The sequence below is a fragment of the Cannabis sativa genome, chromosome 1 (assembly GCF_029168945.1).
Source record: "Cannabis sativa cultivar Pink pepper isolate KNU-18-1 chromosome 1, ASM2916894v1, whole genome shotgun sequence".
In the NCBI taxonomy this organism is placed as follows: Eukaryota; Viridiplantae; Streptophyta; class Magnoliopsida; order Rosales; family Cannabaceae; genus Cannabis; species Cannabis sativa.
The window spans coordinates 32,756,111-32,774,257 of NC_083601.1; the positions used below are offsets into that span (position 1 = coordinate 32,756,111).

Sequence of the window (18,147 nt, forward strand, 5' to 3'; positions counted from 1 at the left end):
AGGTCAAAGTGGGGGCAACAGATTGCAGACTATTGTAGAAAAAAAAATAAATAATAAATTTGCCATCAATTTAATTTCATTTACTACTTTGCTCTTCACTAGTTGAAAATGCAACCAAAATGATACATGTTATTTGGAAAATCTAAGAGTTCTAACAGGGACTTGATGAAAGTATACAGTCCCAAGAACTTTCCTATCTTATGTTAGAGCACTTTTAAGTGAAAAAAACAATTAAAGAATACCAGAATGAATGAGGTAGCCACCTTGGACTCTGGGTTAAGTTTGCCAGCCAAGTAAGTATGGTAGTTAGCCATGTCATCCGGACCACAACGTAACTAACTCTGGCCAAAGGCTATGGCTTACCAAGCAGACCCAGTTAATTTTAACTCAGCACTGCTCTTCAACAAAAAAACAAATTGAGAGGAATATTATCAATTTTGTGCTAGCTGTCATCTGAGTCCTTTTCGGGTATTATAGTTAGTTGAGAGTCTTTTTGCCCATGAACTCTCATTAGGTGACCAAGAAATTGAAAAACCAAGCATGGCACACCATCTCAAACTCAGAAGGGCAACAGCACGGTCCTCCTGGAAATTTTCAAACAGCTGCAATATTCTTGACTCGGCTTCCGCCTCTTCAGCTAGGATAAAATTGTATTCAACCTCCATCTCTTTTGGAAGATCGCCGAATTCTTCTCCTAACACACGCATGCTCAATACCTGCAATGCTTCCATGGCTGTGTTATAAAAACCGCGGTCATGGTATGCAGAGAACACATAGTTACAAGTTGATGAGTCGGGCTGGATTTTTTCTTGGTGCATTTGCTCAACAACGAACTCAATCACGTCAATCATCCCCTGTTTTCCACAAAAAGAATAGCAGTATCAATACATAATACTTAGCTATGAACTCCCCGATAAGTTGAGTTAGAATACAAATATCAAGACATGTAATAATTATATTAGTTCTAAAAGTGAAAAGTTGGTTTAATCATGTCAAAAAGTTACATCACAAAATGTATTTCCCCTACCAATTTGACAACAATTTCAAAGTTTCATGATTATAATATTTGCTTTTGAACTCAATATTAATATTCATGGTATGCAATCTCTATGTAATAGTTTTTAAATAAACAATTTCACACTGAATTTGTTCTTGCTTGTTAATTTTCAGGTTAAGAACTCCTTATAACCCTTTATAGTTTATAGAGTAAAAGTAATAATAATAGAAATTCAGTACCTGTTCGCATGCTTTCTTAAGAATAGTATTAAACAACAAAACATCAAGTTGAACTCCTTCTGTGATGGCTTGTTCCAAAAGATTTAAAGCTCCACCATAATTATCATTCTCCAGTAGAATCTGGAAAAAAGTAGAACCACACAGGAAAATCAGTAACGTTGATACTGCTTAACAATTCAAGCATATTACTTTAAGGTGGCCTGTGCTATATATGGTAAGGGAAAAGCAGTGTATAGACATCAAAATTTCCATTAAAGCACAATTAGTTAGAAACAGCTGATAACAAGGGTAAGTTAGTAGAAATAATTATGAAGAACAATTACTATTATCAGAAGAAATATGAATCAGCTGAGGCATCTACAAGAATCACTACATCACACTGAAAAGTTTATAGCCAAGAATACAAGAAGGTAACTCAGTCAAATTAATATTAGAACTTTTCATGAGTAAACATTTGTAACGCGCACATAGGAGCACAATATTTTCCAAGCTGATATATAAAAAGAAGGAAAAATCAGACTATGTTAGCAGAATATCAAAGCTACCTTCATTAGAGTAGTGAAAGTCATTGCCTGTGGATAAAACCCATCACGAATCATCATGGAAACAAGAGCACAAGCGGATCTGAAGCTTCTTAAGGTACTACAGCAATCGATCATTATATTATAAGTTGCATCATTGGGCAACATACCACAAGACTTCATGTGTTTGAATAGTTCAATTGCCATGCCAATCTGAACGTCAAGAAAGAAAGCTTGTAAACAGCCATAGAACAATATTAGTTGACTTCATAATAAAGGGAATGGAAGAGAAAACACGGTTTGAAGTACCTACTTCCTTAGCTTCAACAAGATAATGCAACACCGTATTGCAAATGGGTGTTCCAAGATAAATTTTGCTACGACTGAAAAGACTTTCTGCGACGTGGAAATAATGGATAAGTTCTTTTATCATTTCCTCTGCTCCAATGGCTTTCAACTGGAAGGTAGATTTAATAAATAAATGAGGCATTCAATTAAAGGTCATATGATTAGAAAATAATGATAGCAGGAGCCAAAATTGAATGGAATAGAAATAGACTTTGTGAAAAAACAAATGTATATACATATAAAAATAGGTACTGGTTTTCAGCATTATTTAACCATGGAACCTAGACTTACCAAGTTCTTCATTGATAAATGACTGTGCTGGACACCATTTTTTGCCATATCCATTTCTATAGCATTTATTCTTTTAGCAACATCTAAATGTGACAGCATATTGCCCTTTTCATAAGGGGCATTCACGTTACCAAACAAAGAAAACAGAAGCTCATATGTCCTAATATCTGGCAGAAGTTTCAGATTTCTCATCTTGGCCAATACCCGCACAGCACGCTCAGGTTGGTCCTGGCATATATAAGCAACAATTTTAGATGCATAGCCAAAAAATAAGAAGAAAAATACTGCAATTGTGAGGGAAATATACGTGAGCAGGGGACCTTTTTTTTTTATGACAAAATGTGTATTCATTCCAAATTCACAGATATTACAAAAATTCAACTTACCAGTGTGTCACATGCAGCAAAAAAAACATTGAACGGGTGCGGATATGGACATATAGATAGTCGGTGAAGCAGAGCCTCAGCTAAATCCAATTCTAGCGCTTTACTGCAACTCACTGAAAGGGTTGCAACAGTCCGGTCGGAAGCTTTCAAATTTTTGTGTTGCATAATTTTTAACTGCAAATCACACAACATAACATACCAAGTTGAAATCTATTTCTATCTTGAATACCATAATCTTCAAAAAAAAAAAAATTATTATATAGTTTTGAAAAACTCAGAAAAAAGATAATTCCATGAAGAAAAGTTATAGAAATTACCACTTCCATGCCAGCACTGAAACCCCTCTCAGAAACAACTGCTCTAATAAAACCATCGTATGTATGGATTGATGGTTCCAAACCCAATACTTGCATCTAACAAGATGAAACATAAAAACTTCAATATAGACGAAACTCTAAATAAAGTTGAACAAAAAGAAAAAGAAGCATGATAAAAGTGAATTTGACTGTATCATCACACTTTGTGAGACATCCAGCATGTTCATGTTGCACAAAATTAAAGAATATAATATATATAAATATATATTCTACAAGCCCAAAAATAAAATTGATACCTGTGCTAATAATGGCTCTGCAAGCCCATTATTGTTTAAATACGCACACGCACTAATGACATCATTGAAAGAGCACCTGAGAGCTTTCATAACAGGCTTACTCTCACATGTATGAAACATTCTTCCTTGAATATGAGCAGTCTCTCTAACTTTGACACTAAAAATAGACTGGTCTTTATTAGTATCACTGTCCAACTTCGTCAAATAAAATTGTTCCCGGTCATGTTTTGAAGGGATGGGAATGTCTAATCTGGAAAAACAAAGCTTTCCTTCAGTACTGTAAAGTGAGGTATTACCCCTGATGGCTAAAACCACCATCTGCTGCAAAGCATCGTAAGCAGATTTCAGATCTCCCAGTCTAGTAAAGGACCAAATAAATCTTTTGAGAGAGAAAATGTTGAGACTGTAGTTTCTGAAACACTCCTTCCATATCTCTTGGACCACAGACAAGTTCTTTTGCGAAACTGCTAACTGAAATCAAAAGGCAAAGATTGTGACCTGACAAGTCATCACAACAACATTACCTGAAGAATTTGAAAAAAAAAAAAAAAAAAGATGAGAGTAGCAGTCAACTTTGCTCACCTTAAGAAGCTCTGAGTAAGTAACTTCATTTTTCCCTACCATTCTACGATCCATTAGATCCAAACATTGATTAGCATGACCTATACTTTGTGTTTCAGCACAGGCACCCAAAAAACTATTATAAATACATGGAAGCGGGTAAATGCCAAGACTTTCTCCGAGAAAATTTATCAAATTTAATGCCTGTACATGTAGAGCAGGAAAACATAGCATCAGTTCCTTCATTGTACTTAAAAATATATAATTGAAGAACATTATAAAGTTTCATTCTTATAGTGCAGGGATTATAATTGATGATTCAACATATATAACCACCAAACAGAAAGAAAGAAAAGTAAAATGAGAAGATATGTTTCTCAATGAAGTCATTAACCATAGCAATAAAACACTTCACAATTATATAATCTTCTTCTTTTATATGTTGTGTGTGTGTGTGTGAATATGTATCTCATGGAATTAACTAACCTCATCCAGGTAACCGCCTTTGCAGAGAGCACGCAACATTAGCAAGGATGTAATGGTATCCGGCCTGATATCATTTTCATCCATCACTTTCCAAGTCTCCAGGACAAACTACAACAAACAAAGTAAATGGGTGACTTTTAACATCCAACAGAATTGGCATGGTAGATTTGATCCAGAGACATTTCTTCTTGAATTTTTCATTCCAGAGATGACATAAAGATTAATTTAAAAAGAAAAAAAGAAATCAAATAAAGCTCGGCTTCAAGGAAAGAAAACCGAATGACTGCAAACAGGAGCTTACAAGTGGATCAGGTGATCTTGCACAGTAGCTAAGGATGTAAACAAAATCATTAGCCCTTAGAGAGTAATTTCCATGATGAAGACTTAAAAGCAGACTGGAAGCTTTGCTTCTTTCACCCAAGCGTAGCGCATCAACGATTTGCATTTGCATGGGTTTTGTGATTGAGTCTGCTCCACACCACAGAGCATAATAGCATGAGTTTAAAGAGGTTGTAGAAACTCTTAGAAGATTATTTATGTAAGAATTTAAATATATTTTCAGGCTTTCTAGTCATTCTTTCATGGGTTACAGACCAGCAATTTATTACTACCAAATTATCAAACAGGTTCTTAGCATCAAACACTACATGAAGGTGAGCGTTATGCTAATCTAATACTACCATTTATACCAAATTCACCAGCTAAAACCGAAAAAGAAAAATGCAAAAGATTACGTTTTGAGGTGGTAAAATCTCGACATAACAATGCTTCTTTTGCCTGACCACTCCATCCCTGCCAGGACATTCATCATTTCAATATCAACGATTTAAAAAAAAAAAAAAAAATCATTCCATGGTTTGATTTCTCCATAACATTCAAAACTAAAACTTTCAAACATACAGAAATTGGAAATAGACAGTCATACATGTTCTTGTGCTCTTGAATTACGAAACGAGTCGGCAAACGACCGCAAACGGATCTTCGTTCTGTAAAAAAAAAAAAAAAACACACACACACAGTATAAGTTACTTCTGACGACGAGGATCAAGTACACGGATGTAATAGTAAGTCGATACGGCATACTTACAAAGTTCTGTACATGATGATACTGTAACTTCCTTCAGTAGAAACCCTCGCATTATAAATTAGGGTTGAACCATTTGGGGAAAGATTGGAATTTTGCTCTGAAAAAGCTATGAAAGACGGCCAAAACGTTTATCTTTAACGAATCTGCAATAGTAAATTTTGTAGATTACTTAACAAATGCTAAAAGAAAAATACCACATCCTATTTTATTTTATTTTTTGGAATTAAAAAAACGATTTGTGCCATGAAAGTAATAAAAAATATAGGGTACATATATATATATATGTTACTTACACAGCTTTCTTTGTTTAAAGGTTAAAAATGAGTCTTCTTCATCTTCCTCAACAATCACTCCCAAACCCAAATACAGTGCTTCTCCTCCGCCCAAACTTATTCCTTTCTTTCTCAATTTCGCACAATAAACCCTTTAACCCCTAATTAATTTCTCTCTCTGCGGCCCCACCAGTTTCCTCGTCCGGCCACCCCAAAATTTCAAGATTTTTCAGAGCAAAGTTCCAGTCTTTCCCCAAAAGTTTAGAGCAAAATTTAAAAATTGTATCATTATAAACTTTGAACTTCGAATGAAATAAACACTCTTTACATTATGCAAGTTCCATGTTGGAGTCATCGACTTTTATCGCATTCAAGTTCTGATTACTCTCTATATATGAATATATTGCAACACTGTATCGACAGAAGAACAATTACACCTGGTCTTCTCGTTCACAACCGAGTTTTAACAAGTGGGTTTGATTCAAATGTTCATTTAAACACAAAACTTGTTATCTTCTATGCTAAAATTGGTCGAGTTCTGGCCGCTCGTAGTATTTTTGACAGAATGGAAGATAAGAATGTTGTTTCTTGGACTGCTATGGTTTCTGGGTACACCCAAAATGGGTGTTTTAGAGATGCTTTAATGGTGTTTTTGGAAATGTGTAGAGGTGGTGTTAAAGTTAATCAGTTTGGATATGGCAGCACCTTGAGGGCTTGTACGAGTCTGAGATATTTGGAGACTGGTTTTCAGATACAAGGGTGTATTCAGAAGAGTAGGTTTGTTGAGAATTTGTTTGTGCAAAGTGCATTGATTGATTTTCATTCCAAGTGCGGAAAGATGGAAGATGCTTGCTCTGTGTTTGAGAGAATGACTAAGAGGGACTTGGTTTCCTGGAATGCGATAATTGGTGGGTATGCTGTTCAGGGTTACTCTGAGGATTCGTTTAGAGTGTTTTGTTCATTGATGAGAGAAGGTAATGTAAGATTTCTTTTGTTAAAGTTCCTAAACAGCTATGCTTAAAGACTTTGCCTCTCTCTTTTTTCTTTGGTTCAACATTTTTGAACTAGCATGCATTTGCCAGCTCTGTAATTTGATTCTCAGTCAATCATATGTTGACAGGATGTATATAAATAATATATGTACATACAATGTTATAATAAGTTTTAGGATATTAAATTCATGTTCTTGTTTGAAATGTAATAACGGCGGTCAATTTGAACAGGAGAACACCCTGATTGCTTTACATTGGGAAGTGTTTTGAAAGCCTTAGCTGGAGGCAGTTTTCTTGTGAAGGTTAGTCAAGTGCATGCTCTCACCATCCAACTAGGCTATGGCTCATGTAACTCTCTAAGTGGCTCACTAATTAATGCTTATGGGAAATGTGGAAGTATAGAAAATTCTTTTAAATTATACATGAGTATGTCAGAAAAGGATATTATAGCTTGCACTGCCCTGATAAGTGGATATGCACAAGAAAGTAACCACGGTAGAGTTGCCCTGGATGTCTTGAAAGAAATGACTCGTATGCACCTGGTTTTCGATCAAGTTGCATTATGCTCTATGCTTAATATATGTGCCAACATACCCTCATTGAGCCTAGGAAGACAGCTCCATGCTCTTATTTTTAAACATCAAGCTTATAATGATGTGGCTATGGGAAATGCTCTCGTCGACATGTATGCAAAAAACGGAGAGATTGAAGAAGCTACTCGTGCTTTCAATGAGATGGAGGAGAAAAACATAATTTCATGGACATCATTGATTGCTGGATATGGTAAACATGGTTTCGGACATAAAGCAATTGAACTATATAAGAAGATGGAATGTGAGGGATTGAAGCCGAATGATGTTACATTCTTGTCCCTTCTCTGTGCTTGCAGTCATACTGGTTTGACTGGTGAAGGATGGGAATGTTTTAATGATATGGTTAGCAAGCATGGCATCTTACCCCGAGAAGAACATATAGCTTGTTTGGTAGATATTTTTGCACGCGGAGGCTGGTTAGAAGAAGCCTTTCATCTTATAGGCAAGATGAATGTTAAGCAGAATGCATCCCTTTGGGGTTCAATTCTCGGGGCATGTAATACATATGGAAATACGCGTCTTGGAGAAGTAGCAGCTAAGCATCTCTTTCAAGTGGATCCAGATAATTCTGCTAATTATGTTGTTCTAGCAGGCTTATATTCTGCAACTGGTGCATGGGATAGTGCTGGAAACACGAGGAATTTTATAGAAAAGAGAAGCTTAATGAAGGAGCCAGGACACAGCCTTTTACAGTCTACACAGAGCAAATTTATACTTTTACAGCCTACTTAAAATTTCATTTTTGATGTTCTTTTTTATTTCTCATCAAACAATGGCATCTTCTTCTGGAAATCCTAGCTATTCTTAGCATGATATTGGGGAATCTCATTGCTATTACTCAAACAAACATGAAACGTATGCTTGCGTATTCGTCCATAGGTCAAATTGAATATGTAAATCTTGGACGAAATGATGGCTTCTCTTATTCTGGTGGTAGTACAATAACACCTTGAATTCCACAATGCTCCTGCCCATCTGATCTTTAAGGTATTTAATTATTTTAAGACTTTTTACATCAATATTTTAGTTTTACTTGATCTAACTACGAACATGTCAATATAGACTATATTCTTTTACTAAACTCTTGCTACTTTTGCTGCTGCTATAATTTTATACCTTTTCTATTTACGATGTATTTTTTCTGAATTTAAATTCCTTTTGTGCTTGGGCTACCACTAGCTAGCTTATACTGATTGTCATTGTATCTAACTAGTCCTGGAAATGCTAATTTGCAAAATTTGGCTGCAGTATTATTTTTCACTAAGTGGGAAGAACAGTTTTGCTGGAAATTCTGTGATTGAATGAAGAACGCTGAATCAGAAGTTACAGAGGTATGTTGTTCATGAAAGAAACTAAGTGGCATCGAACATACAAAATGATTTGAATCTGTAATTAACAAGTATGGGCCAAATAGATAAAATTCCATATCCATTAGCATCTTTCTAAGCTATCCCATAATGATCTATATGATATTCTTTCCAGTTTCAGTGGTCCTGTAAGTTCTCTGCATTGTCACAAAGCATTACCATATTTGATGCTGGACTTTATGAACCCCTATCATTTTGTTTTAGAATAAGCAACATTGCAACTAAAGACACTTGGCTGCTTGTTGTGAGAGATAAGAGCTCCACCTTATTCCTATAGTCCTTTAGTTTTATAGTGATAAGACCCGAGAACCCCAGATCAAATATTCAATAAAACAGTAACAAAAGTAAGAGCAAAACAGTAGCAAATAATAGGAATTGTATATTGAATGTATTGAGAAATCCAATTACAAAGGATAGGAGCCCTTAGGCCCCTTTGGTGCAAATAGAGATTTACTCAAAACATTGCATACCACTCAATTCCCCTTAACATTCTATATATACTATTGTATTCCCTCCAAAACACTACCCTCAATACAAAGACTCAATTACCCTTTTATTTAATATAAGCTAGCCCACCATACTAATCCCAAGGCCTAACATTACCGGCCTCCCGAAATTCACCTTGTCCTCAAGGTGATTGATCAATTCACTCAAGTCTAGAGTCCTATATTGTAGGCGACCTCTGTCAAAGAACCAAGTTAGTAATGTGGTATTTTGACATGTCCTTGATGCACCCTTGGCTGGCTGGAGTAGTGTTTGGCGCCCTCTATCAAAAACCCAATGCTTGATTGGCACTAGCAAAGCACCAAGGTTAAACTTCTCATCCACCAAAGGTATTTTATTTTTGCCTCCATTAACATGACCACCTTCACCATTTATGAGCAAAAAAGTCACTTTCAAGTGTTCTTCCCCATCTCTTGTCTCATGATTGTAAATGTAATATTTTGGGTAGGACATCCATAGTTGCACTCCTTTAGAAATAAAATGGCTTATTTCTTTGTTTAGTTGGGCCATGACCACAACTTGGTCAAAGCAATATAATCTTTGGAATGTCTGGGCCCAAGATGGAGTAAAGAAAGGAGTTTGGTTCCCAAAACCCTCACTTACTAAGCTAGACATAGGAAGAAAGTGGGTGGGTTCCAATTTAATTAATTCCAAGTGACCCATTGGGTTAATTTTACTCTTGTGGGCCAAAGCTGAAGTAAGTGTTAAGGAATTGGGCTTGGGCCTTACTTGGTAGGGTTTGGGTGAAAAGAAGCTCCTCCCCACCATCTTCTTCTTCAGCCGTCCAGCTTGTGCGGCTGTCCATGTTTTCAAGCTCTGAATCTCCGGCGAAGCTACCAGCGACCTCGTCTCTCTCCTCTCTGTCTCCGGCGAAGACCTCCGCGGTTGGTTCGGCTCCGTCCCCGCCAGCAACGTGATCGGCCTTGGCACCACCAGCGACACCACCAACGATTCTTCTTCCTCCGCCGCTAGCACTAACAGCGGTTCTTCTTTCTTCTCCGGTGTCGACTTCATCGGCGTTTTCTTCTTTGGCCGTGTGTCTTCTTTTCCTCCAACATTCCGGTTCATCTCTGATGCTGTTCGTTGCTGCTGTGCGAGCGAACCCCATGGGCCAACTTCCAGATCCGGCACCGTCTCCCACACCGCCTTTCTTTCCGGCGATGGCACCAGGGACGCTATCTCCTTCGACGTAATCACCTGAACCACTGTCTTGTAGTTCTTCTCGGATGTCGTTCGTTGCCGAGGTGCGATCGAATTCCATGGAACAACTTCCAGATCTGGCGCCGTTCCCAACACGTACTTCTGCTCAGACGACTCCACCAGCAGCCGCACCTCTTCCTTCCTCCTTTCAGGCGACGAATCTCGTTGCTGAGTTTTCTCTAGCCATTTATCTTCTTCTCCATCGGAGATGATCTTCGCAACATCGAAAATCTCAGGTGATGCCGCCGAAGGCAGAGAGTCTTCATTTAGGAACTCCGATTGTATTGCTACCTGCTGTTTGTGTTTGCTGAAACTGTCGAGTCTAGCAAAGGCTCGTTTGTGTTCCCGTATTGCCATTTCCATCTTTTCATCACATTCATCCTCCGTCTCTAGTGGTGAAGGAGATCCAGAAGGTAGATTCGGCGCGTAGCAGTTCCGTATTCCTTCTTGTTTGCGAACCCGAACAGATTGCACAGCTTGGTGGATCCACTCATTGAGTTCGTTGTCCTCCGATCTTGTTGTGACATGACTTCGGAGATCGCGGGAGAGGCGGAGTAGCCTTACTTTGCCAAGAAGTACTTGATCCAAAAGCGAAGCAAGGTCCTCCTGTGTATTAAATTCAGAGAGACGATCATAAGCCTCCAATCTCCACTGTTCCTCTAATTCCTCCATTCGAGTAGTTGGCCTCCACCGAAATCACTCGCTCTGATACCAATTGATAAGACCCGAGAACCCCAGATCAAATATTCAATAAAACAGTAACAAAAGTTAGAGCAAAACAGTAGCAAATAATAAGAATTGTATATTGAATGTATTGAGAAATCCAATTACAAAGGATAGGAGCCCTTAGGCCCCTTTGGTGCAAATAGAGATTTACTCAAAACATTGCATACCACTCAATTCCCCTTAACATTCTATATATACTATTGTATTCCCTCCAAAACACTACCCTCAATACAAAGACTCAATTACCCTTTTATTTAATATAAGCTAGCCCACCATACTAATCCCAAGGCCTAACATATAGCTGAAGAAACACACCACCGATATTCTAATATAGAAAGTTGGCCTAGTGTAATCTTAATCAACTTATAGAACACCTCTGTCTGGCACATAATTTTCATATAATCTTCTCTTACCAACACCCACATAAGAAAGCCACCAAAACACAAAGGGGAAACGTTGAAGGAATATTTTGATTCTGGATTCCGTTTGTCTAAAGTGTCTTTTCATCTATAAATCCAGAATGTGGTTCACATTCTGCTTGTTGTCTTACCGCGCCTGTCCATGTAACGGTAGACCCCCCCCCCCCCCCCCCCCATCCCTGCCATAGGGCTCTTCAGTCCTAAAGAAAAACCTCCATTATGCAATACATCACTGTCACTTAATCAATCATGCTGTCCTGTTTACTCCCAAGTTTACCTGGTAACACACATTTGCCTCACATGTAACTCTTTTACAATATTGTTTCCAGTCTCTATCGTTTCACCTGTCCAGTTTCTAATTATCATACCAATACTACAACAAAGAAATTTTAAGGATAATGGCTTCAGTTATGGCTGCTCAAATTCTAGTTCTTGATGACAAGTATGAGCTTTACACAGATCTCATTGTGGGACTATACCAATCAGCAATCTAAATTATGCTCTGTTAATTGCTCACTGCACTCAACAGATCATAAATTAACTGCAAGCCAACACATAAATTTAGAAGTTCAAAACTATAATGTCGTATACAGAAATCAGCACACTTGCCTTTAAATGCAGACCTAGACTTTTAGTCAACAACCTAAATCATAACTAAGAACAAAGGCCGCATTTAGAAGACTTTATTACAAACCTCACCCTAAGATCCCATTTATTATTATTTTATCTGGGAGGGCAATCACACATCAAACACTAGAGTTATTCACACACACTCAAGATGAAAATCAACATGTAAACACACAACATAGAAAGTAGTTATGTATATATATAATTCAAACTTTGGAAGCAGCTTGGTTGGTCTGGGCATGCGAACGAGCTTTGACGAGGAAGAATCCCAGTGAGTGTCCAGCCACAGCTGCTATGAATATGCCTATGTTGAAGGACATGACAGAGAGCATGACAAGATAAGCAAAACCAATCCTTATAGCATAGACACTGGCTTGAATAGCACCTGCCTTGATGGGGCTGGTGCCAGTTTTTACAGTTGGAGAGACTGACAAAACCTCAGTAGCTAAAGCTATGAGAAAGATTAAGAAGAACGCAAGCATATACATGCCAAGATTCTGTTTTGGCCAATCAGAGAACAAGATTACAGCATCTTTTCCCCAGTAAAGGCTCGAGTGCATCATCACCTCTGTTGTGTTTCTCAGGTCGCCGCCCATTGGGGGCATGTTGCCGCCACTCATAGCAGGCTTGTCACCACCTCCCATAATGTCCATATCACCGTGATTATGCCCCTCATGTGACATTAGCTCTAAGAGAAAGATTAAGAAGGTGGGGTGATTTGGGTTTTGGCATAGTTATTAGCTTTCCTTGTTTGTGTGTGTAAATATATATGTAATATGAATGGAAATAGGAGCTGGAAAGCAGCATCTTGGAGTTGGAGGTGCTGACGAGGTTTGGGAAGTGCATAAAAGGATGTTTGATTGGTCATATGTACATATTTATTAATGCTTTTCAATTACTTTTCTCATTTGTTTATTATTGTCACTCTGTTTCTTACTTAAGATATCTAAAAGCTCTACGAAAGTGAAAAGAATTGAAACCATATTTCAAAGCTCGGCAATTTCAGTTTCTTGAATTTATTAACATATATTTATGAAATTCAAGCTATGGATTGGTTTTCCATTGCCGGATTATAGAGCTTTTACTTCTCACATTATGGGATCTTATATGGACGGACCAAATGTTGGTAGGGGCATTTCTATTTTAAGTGCTTAGAAAAATAAAAAATTAACTGATTTTTTTATATGATTATATATATTGTAGTTATAATATATATTTAAAAAATTTAGAATAATATTGAAAATAATATTTAAATATTTAATTATGTGAAAAATAAATAAGGGTAAATACCATTTTGGACCCTGTGTTTTGTAAAAGTTACAGATTGGACCCTGTGTTTTGTTAAATGACAAAATGGACCCTGTATTTTCTAAAATAGTAAAAATAGGACTCTGAGCTTAATTTTTGACAACTTTTTTTTTTTAATACAACAACTTGAAGACAATGCTTAATACGAACAGATACAAAAAATGTAAACAGTTTTGTCATAGCACTTTTAGATCGGATTATAATTAAACTTTATTTTGACAAAAAAAATCAATTCAGGTTCCTATTTGTACTATTTTAGAAAATACAGGGTTCATTTTGTCATTTAACAAAACACAGGGTCCAATTGGTAACTTTTGTAAAACAGAAGGTCCAAAATAATATTTACCCAATTAATAATCACGAATGTAACAAAATCTTTTGAACATTGTCATCTACGTCGTGATAGAATATTTATTATAATTATAATGTAATAGACAATCACATAAAAAAAATAATTATAATTTCTTGAAACCTCAACCTACTACAATCTTGTCATATATATATAAGCCCTGTACGCTGATGTTAGTGGGGTTGACACTAATTTTTGTTTGCACCACTTTTCATACTTTTGCTTTTCTTTCCAAGTGTTTTTGCATTTATAGCCAATGGAAAATATACTATTTTTATTTTTATTTTTGTCAGAAACACTATATCATAGAGAATGAAAAGCTAATATTACAATAAGCCAAGGTGGATTGAGAAAACCTCCAACCAACCCAATATACATATACATCCACTATTGAATCCATCCAAAAGAAGAAAAAAAGTTTGCTAACATGGTTTGGTGTCTTACAATAGTGTTTGTTGGTGTACATGTACTGTACATGGTAGAATTTCTTTTCAATAATGAACTACAAGGTGTAAATTAGTATAGCAGTATTTGGAGTATTATGTCCCAATTGACAATTGGAGTTGTCTTGTATTCATTGTTAGTATTGGGCTTAATTTATTACTCATTTTAATCTGGGTTTATAATTTCTTACTCAGTCGACTTAATAAGCTAATGTGTATATATGGGCTCTTCTCACCAGCCATTTATGGGGTAAGAGTAGAGGCTAAAAATATGTGTTATGAGTTACAAACTTACAACCATAGTTAGGTCAAAAACAAAAATCTTAAATTAGATATTCTAATCTTAATTTGTACATAGTAGTAGGCAAACTGAACCAATTAATGCGTTGTTCTACTTCTATGCATGATTAACAGCTGAAGCTTCATTAATAGGAACATGGGGCTGATTAGTGATGAACATGGGAATGGGGAATAGACTCAAAACTACCTCAACCATCACAATTCACAAGTATATATAGTTTTCTTAATTTGTTACCAAACAATTCAGAATAACCAAGTTCAAATCCAATTAAAATTAATACTTTGATTGATTGAAACTGAAGACCAAAATAATATAAATGTTTAATAATTGGATAAATGTTATGTTTAGTGTAATGTTATTAACAGTATAAATAAATAATATATAAATCTTAAAAAATTTCAGTTCAAAAATATTTACAAAAACCCTTAATAGATTTTTTTTTCTTTTCTTGGAAAGGTTGAAAATAATGTATTTAATCGTCCTTATATACCAACTATCATGTATGTTAGTACGTATAACTGTTACAAGCTTTTAAGAATGATTTATTGACTTTAATTCAATGGCATTTTGCTACAACATTACTCATGAAATCGTTGACTTTAATTATCATATAATCTATCTCTTTTTTGTTTTAATATATAGTTTAGTGTATTAATTGCATATATCAGTTATTGATTACCAAAGCTTCATATATATAAAGCAAAAGCCCGATCACCACATCAACGACCTATTAATATTATTCTTAACATTGCGTTAAAGAAAAATTCTCATTACAGCTTTTCTTAATATGTACGAACTGAAAAGTATAATATATAAATATATTTATATATATTGTCCATATGCCATGTTTCTAGATTTAATTATTAACAATACGTGTACATTATGTACATAAATTATATCTCGTAACCGACGATGAAGCTCAAACTACGAAACTGATCATAATTGAGGTCAATATTGTGATACTAATCGTATCGAACATTATTTATTATCATATATGTACCACTACCATATTTCTACACAATTATTCTTTCTTTTAAATATATGTATTTATAAAAAAGAAAAAGAAACACTCTATATATATACTTCGACTTCAAAACTAAATATAAATTTTGCATAAAATTAATCTTTTTATGGAGTTTTAAATTTCTTTAGTAATGAAAAGGATTGCAAACTATTCGACCTAAAAATCAATTAAAGTTCATTTAGTTTGACTTAGGCATAGATTAAATTTATACGTATATATAAATTAAATTATTTGAGTACATGTTAATAAAAGTTCAAGTGTAAAAATTTAACATATAAATTATAAGCTAATTAGGATTTTTGTCCCCTGAACTTTGACATGTACCAAATCATGTCCCTGAACTTTTAAGGTCGTTAAAAATGCCCCTGAACTATAGAGATTGTTGGATTTAAGGACTTTTTTTCAATTTTAGTAAAAAAGTCTAACATGGATGAAAATTCAACGGGCATAATTTAACACATGTCAAAGTTCGATAGGCATGATTTGGTAGATATCAAAGTCTGGGGAGCATGATTTATTACATAAACAATCACTGAAATGTTAAAATTAAATGAAATTAGATAAAAGTCCTTAAATCCAACAATCTCAATAGTTCAGGGGTATTTTTAACAACCTTAAAAGTTCAGGAGCAATATTTGGTACATGTCAAAGCTCAGGGGGCAAAAATCATAATTAGTCTAAATTATATGTATTTTTTAATGCATGGAACAAATAACATGTTAATACACACAGGTTTGTTTGTGTACTCACTTTTCTAATACACATATGTTAATACACCCAGTGGCGGACCCAGAATTTAAAGTGAGGGGGGGCGTAAATAAATTTAAAAAGAAAATATAAAGTGTAGTTAGTGGGATTTGAACCTTTACCCTCTAACCTATTTACCAACTACCTTAACCATTACACCAAGGTTACTATTATGTCTATAAATATCATCTTTTAATACAAATATATGTTGTAACTAATTAAAATACATATACATTTTTTTCTCGATTTTTTTTTTTAGGGGGGGGGCGACTGTCCCCCCTCGCTACAATGTGGGTCCGCCCGTGAATACACCACCATAAAATATTTTAGTAATCTTTTAAAAATTTATCAAAATAAAATAAGTAACATCACTAATATAATAAACACTATAATTGTCATTTAACAAATCTCATTAGTAAATAATAATCATAATAATAAAGAAAGAAAGAAAAAGGGTGAAAAGAAAAGAAGTAAGAGTAAGTTTTTCCGTGAATGTGAGGTGAGAAAGGGTAGAATTAGGAGATTATATTATTAGTCTACATTCATTCACTTGTATTCTCCTCCAATCAAAATATGCCATTAATTTATTCACACAATCCACACACTGCTCAGTCCGTGTCTCATGATGTGTTTAGATGTGACGTAGTTCAAAAAATAAATAATAAAAATAACTGTAACTGTAAACTTTTTCTCCCATTTTCTGGTCTATATATCTGCCCTAAATTAAAAAAATAAATATTTTCCTTCAAAAAAAAAATAATAAATAAATATTTACTAAGTAAATATTATTTTACATTTTGTATTTTATAAAACTTACCAATTTCATTTATATATTTTTTTATTAAATACTAAATTGAATCATATATTTTTTAAAATAATAAAAAATAGTATTTTAGATGTGTACATTTTATGTATTTTTTTGTTTGCTAAAAATTATCTTCAATTTAATTATATTAAAAAACTCAATACTATTTTGTGCCAATTTAAAAAAAATATAAAATCTAATTTTTTATTTAACAAAACAGAAAGTTCATTCGATAACTTTTATAAAATACAAGATCTCTAAAATAGTATTATATACTGGGTAAATACCATTTTAGATAATGTGTTTTGTAAAAATTATCAATTTGACTTTCTTTTTTGTTAAATGATAAAATGGACCTTATATTTTTCAAAATAAGAAAAATGGGACTCTGTGTTCAATTTTCGACAATTTTATTTTTTAATGTAACCAACTTTAAGATAATTTCTAGCACGAACAGATACAGAAAATATAACAAATTTTGTCATAGCATCTCTATAACAAATTATTTTTATTTCGACAAAAAATCAGTTCATGATCAAATTTGTACAATTTTAAAAAATATTTCGTCTATTTTATCATTTAACAAAATAAAAAGTCTAATTAGTAACTTTTACAAAATACATAGTATAAAATAGTATTTACCCTTATATATTATATTATTAATTATAAGAATAAATTAAATAAAAGTTTGTTGGGTTGAATGAATTAATATGGAGAGTGTCTACTACCACAATATATACCAAATCTCTTGAGATGGATATGGTGCTTGGCGCACCGGCGGTGGTCTATCATTTATGGTCCTGCCGTAACGAAGTTGTATGGAATAATTAAAGAATAACAAAAAAGAAAATTATTCATAGTTTCTAAAAAAAATTAAAGATTATACCTGTTGCGCCCTACAATGAAGTAATGAACATAAGTGAAAGTTAATTTTAATTAGT

The 18,147-nt window shown here is 34.5% G+C and overlaps 3 protein-coding genes across 4 annotated transcripts; 1 reads left to right on the top strand and 2 right to left on the bottom strand.

The window, feature by feature from the left end:
* Window positions 1-58: 58 nt before the first annotated feature.
* Window positions 59-5,668, bottom strand: LOC115705866 (pentatricopeptide repeat-containing protein At1g76280). The gene is made up of 14 exons (XM_030633313.2): window positions 5,530-5,668; window positions 5,368-5,428; window positions 5,177-5,234; window positions 4,744-4,910; window positions 4,443-4,550; window positions 3,978-4,160; window positions 3,396-3,866; window positions 3,100-3,195; window positions 2,783-2,956; window positions 2,397-2,624; window positions 2,071-2,214; window positions 1,782-1,970; window positions 1,237-1,356; window positions 59-854 (listed from the first exon to the last, which is right to left on the bottom strand). Exons 1-14 carry the CDS (start codon window positions 5,541-5,543, stop codon window positions 450-452), a joined length of 2,418 nt encoding a protein of 805 aa, XP_030489173.2. The 5' UTR covers window positions 5,544-5,668; the 3' UTR covers window positions 59-449.
* Window positions 5,669-6,118: 450 nt separating this feature from the next.
* On the top strand, window positions 6,119-12,882 carry LOC115705867 (pentatricopeptide repeat-containing protein At3g20730). Of its 2 annotated transcripts, XM_030633315.2 has the most exons (4): window positions 6,119-6,775; window positions 7,025-8,373; window positions 8,635-8,717; window positions 12,453-12,882. In XM_030633315.2, the coding sequence occupies exons 1-2, from the start codon at window positions 6,133-6,135 to the stop codon at window positions 8,116-8,118; spliced, it is 1,737 nt and encodes a 578-aa protein (XP_030489175.2). In that variant the 5' UTR covers window positions 6,119-6,132; the 3' UTR covers window positions 8,119-8,373; window positions 8,635-8,717; window positions 12,453-12,882. The 2 variants fall into 2 exon arrangements, with proteins under 2 accessions (XP_030489175.2, XP_030489174.2); XM_030633314.2 differs by lacking the exon at window positions 12,453-12,882 and having other exon boundaries at window positions 8,635-8,873.
* Window positions 12,011-12,912, bottom strand: LOC115705868 (copper transporter 6). The gene has a single exon (XM_030633316.2). The coding sequence runs from the start codon at window positions 12,910-12,912 to the stop codon at window positions 12,436-12,438; it is 477 nt and encodes a 158-aa protein (XP_030489176.2). The 3' UTR covers window positions 12,011-12,435.
* Between the last annotated feature and the right edge of the window lie 5,235 nt (window positions 12,913-18,147).

Coding starts and splice junctions, on each gene's coding strand:
- LOC115705868 (XM_030633316.2), bottom strand. CDS start 12,912: ATGTCACATGAGGGGCATAATCACGGTGATATGGACATTATGGGAGGT.
- LOC115705866 (XM_030633313.2), bottom strand. Junction 3,867..3,977: donor CTTACTCAGAGCTTCTTAAG/GTGAGCAAAGTT, acceptor TTTTGATTTCAG/TTAGCAGTTTCGCAAAAGAA. Junction 1,357..1,781: donor CTTTCACTACTCTAATGAAG/GTAGCTTTGATA, acceptor ACTTTTTTCCAG/ATTCTACTGGAGAATGATAA.
- LOC115705867 (XM_030633315.2), top strand. CDS start 6,133: ATGCAAGTTCCATGTTGGAGTCATCGACTTTTATCGCATTCAAGTTCT. Junction 6,776..7,024: donor TTGTTCATTGATGAGAGAAG/GTAATGTAAGAT, acceptor CAATTTGAACAG/GAGAACACCCTGATTGCTTT.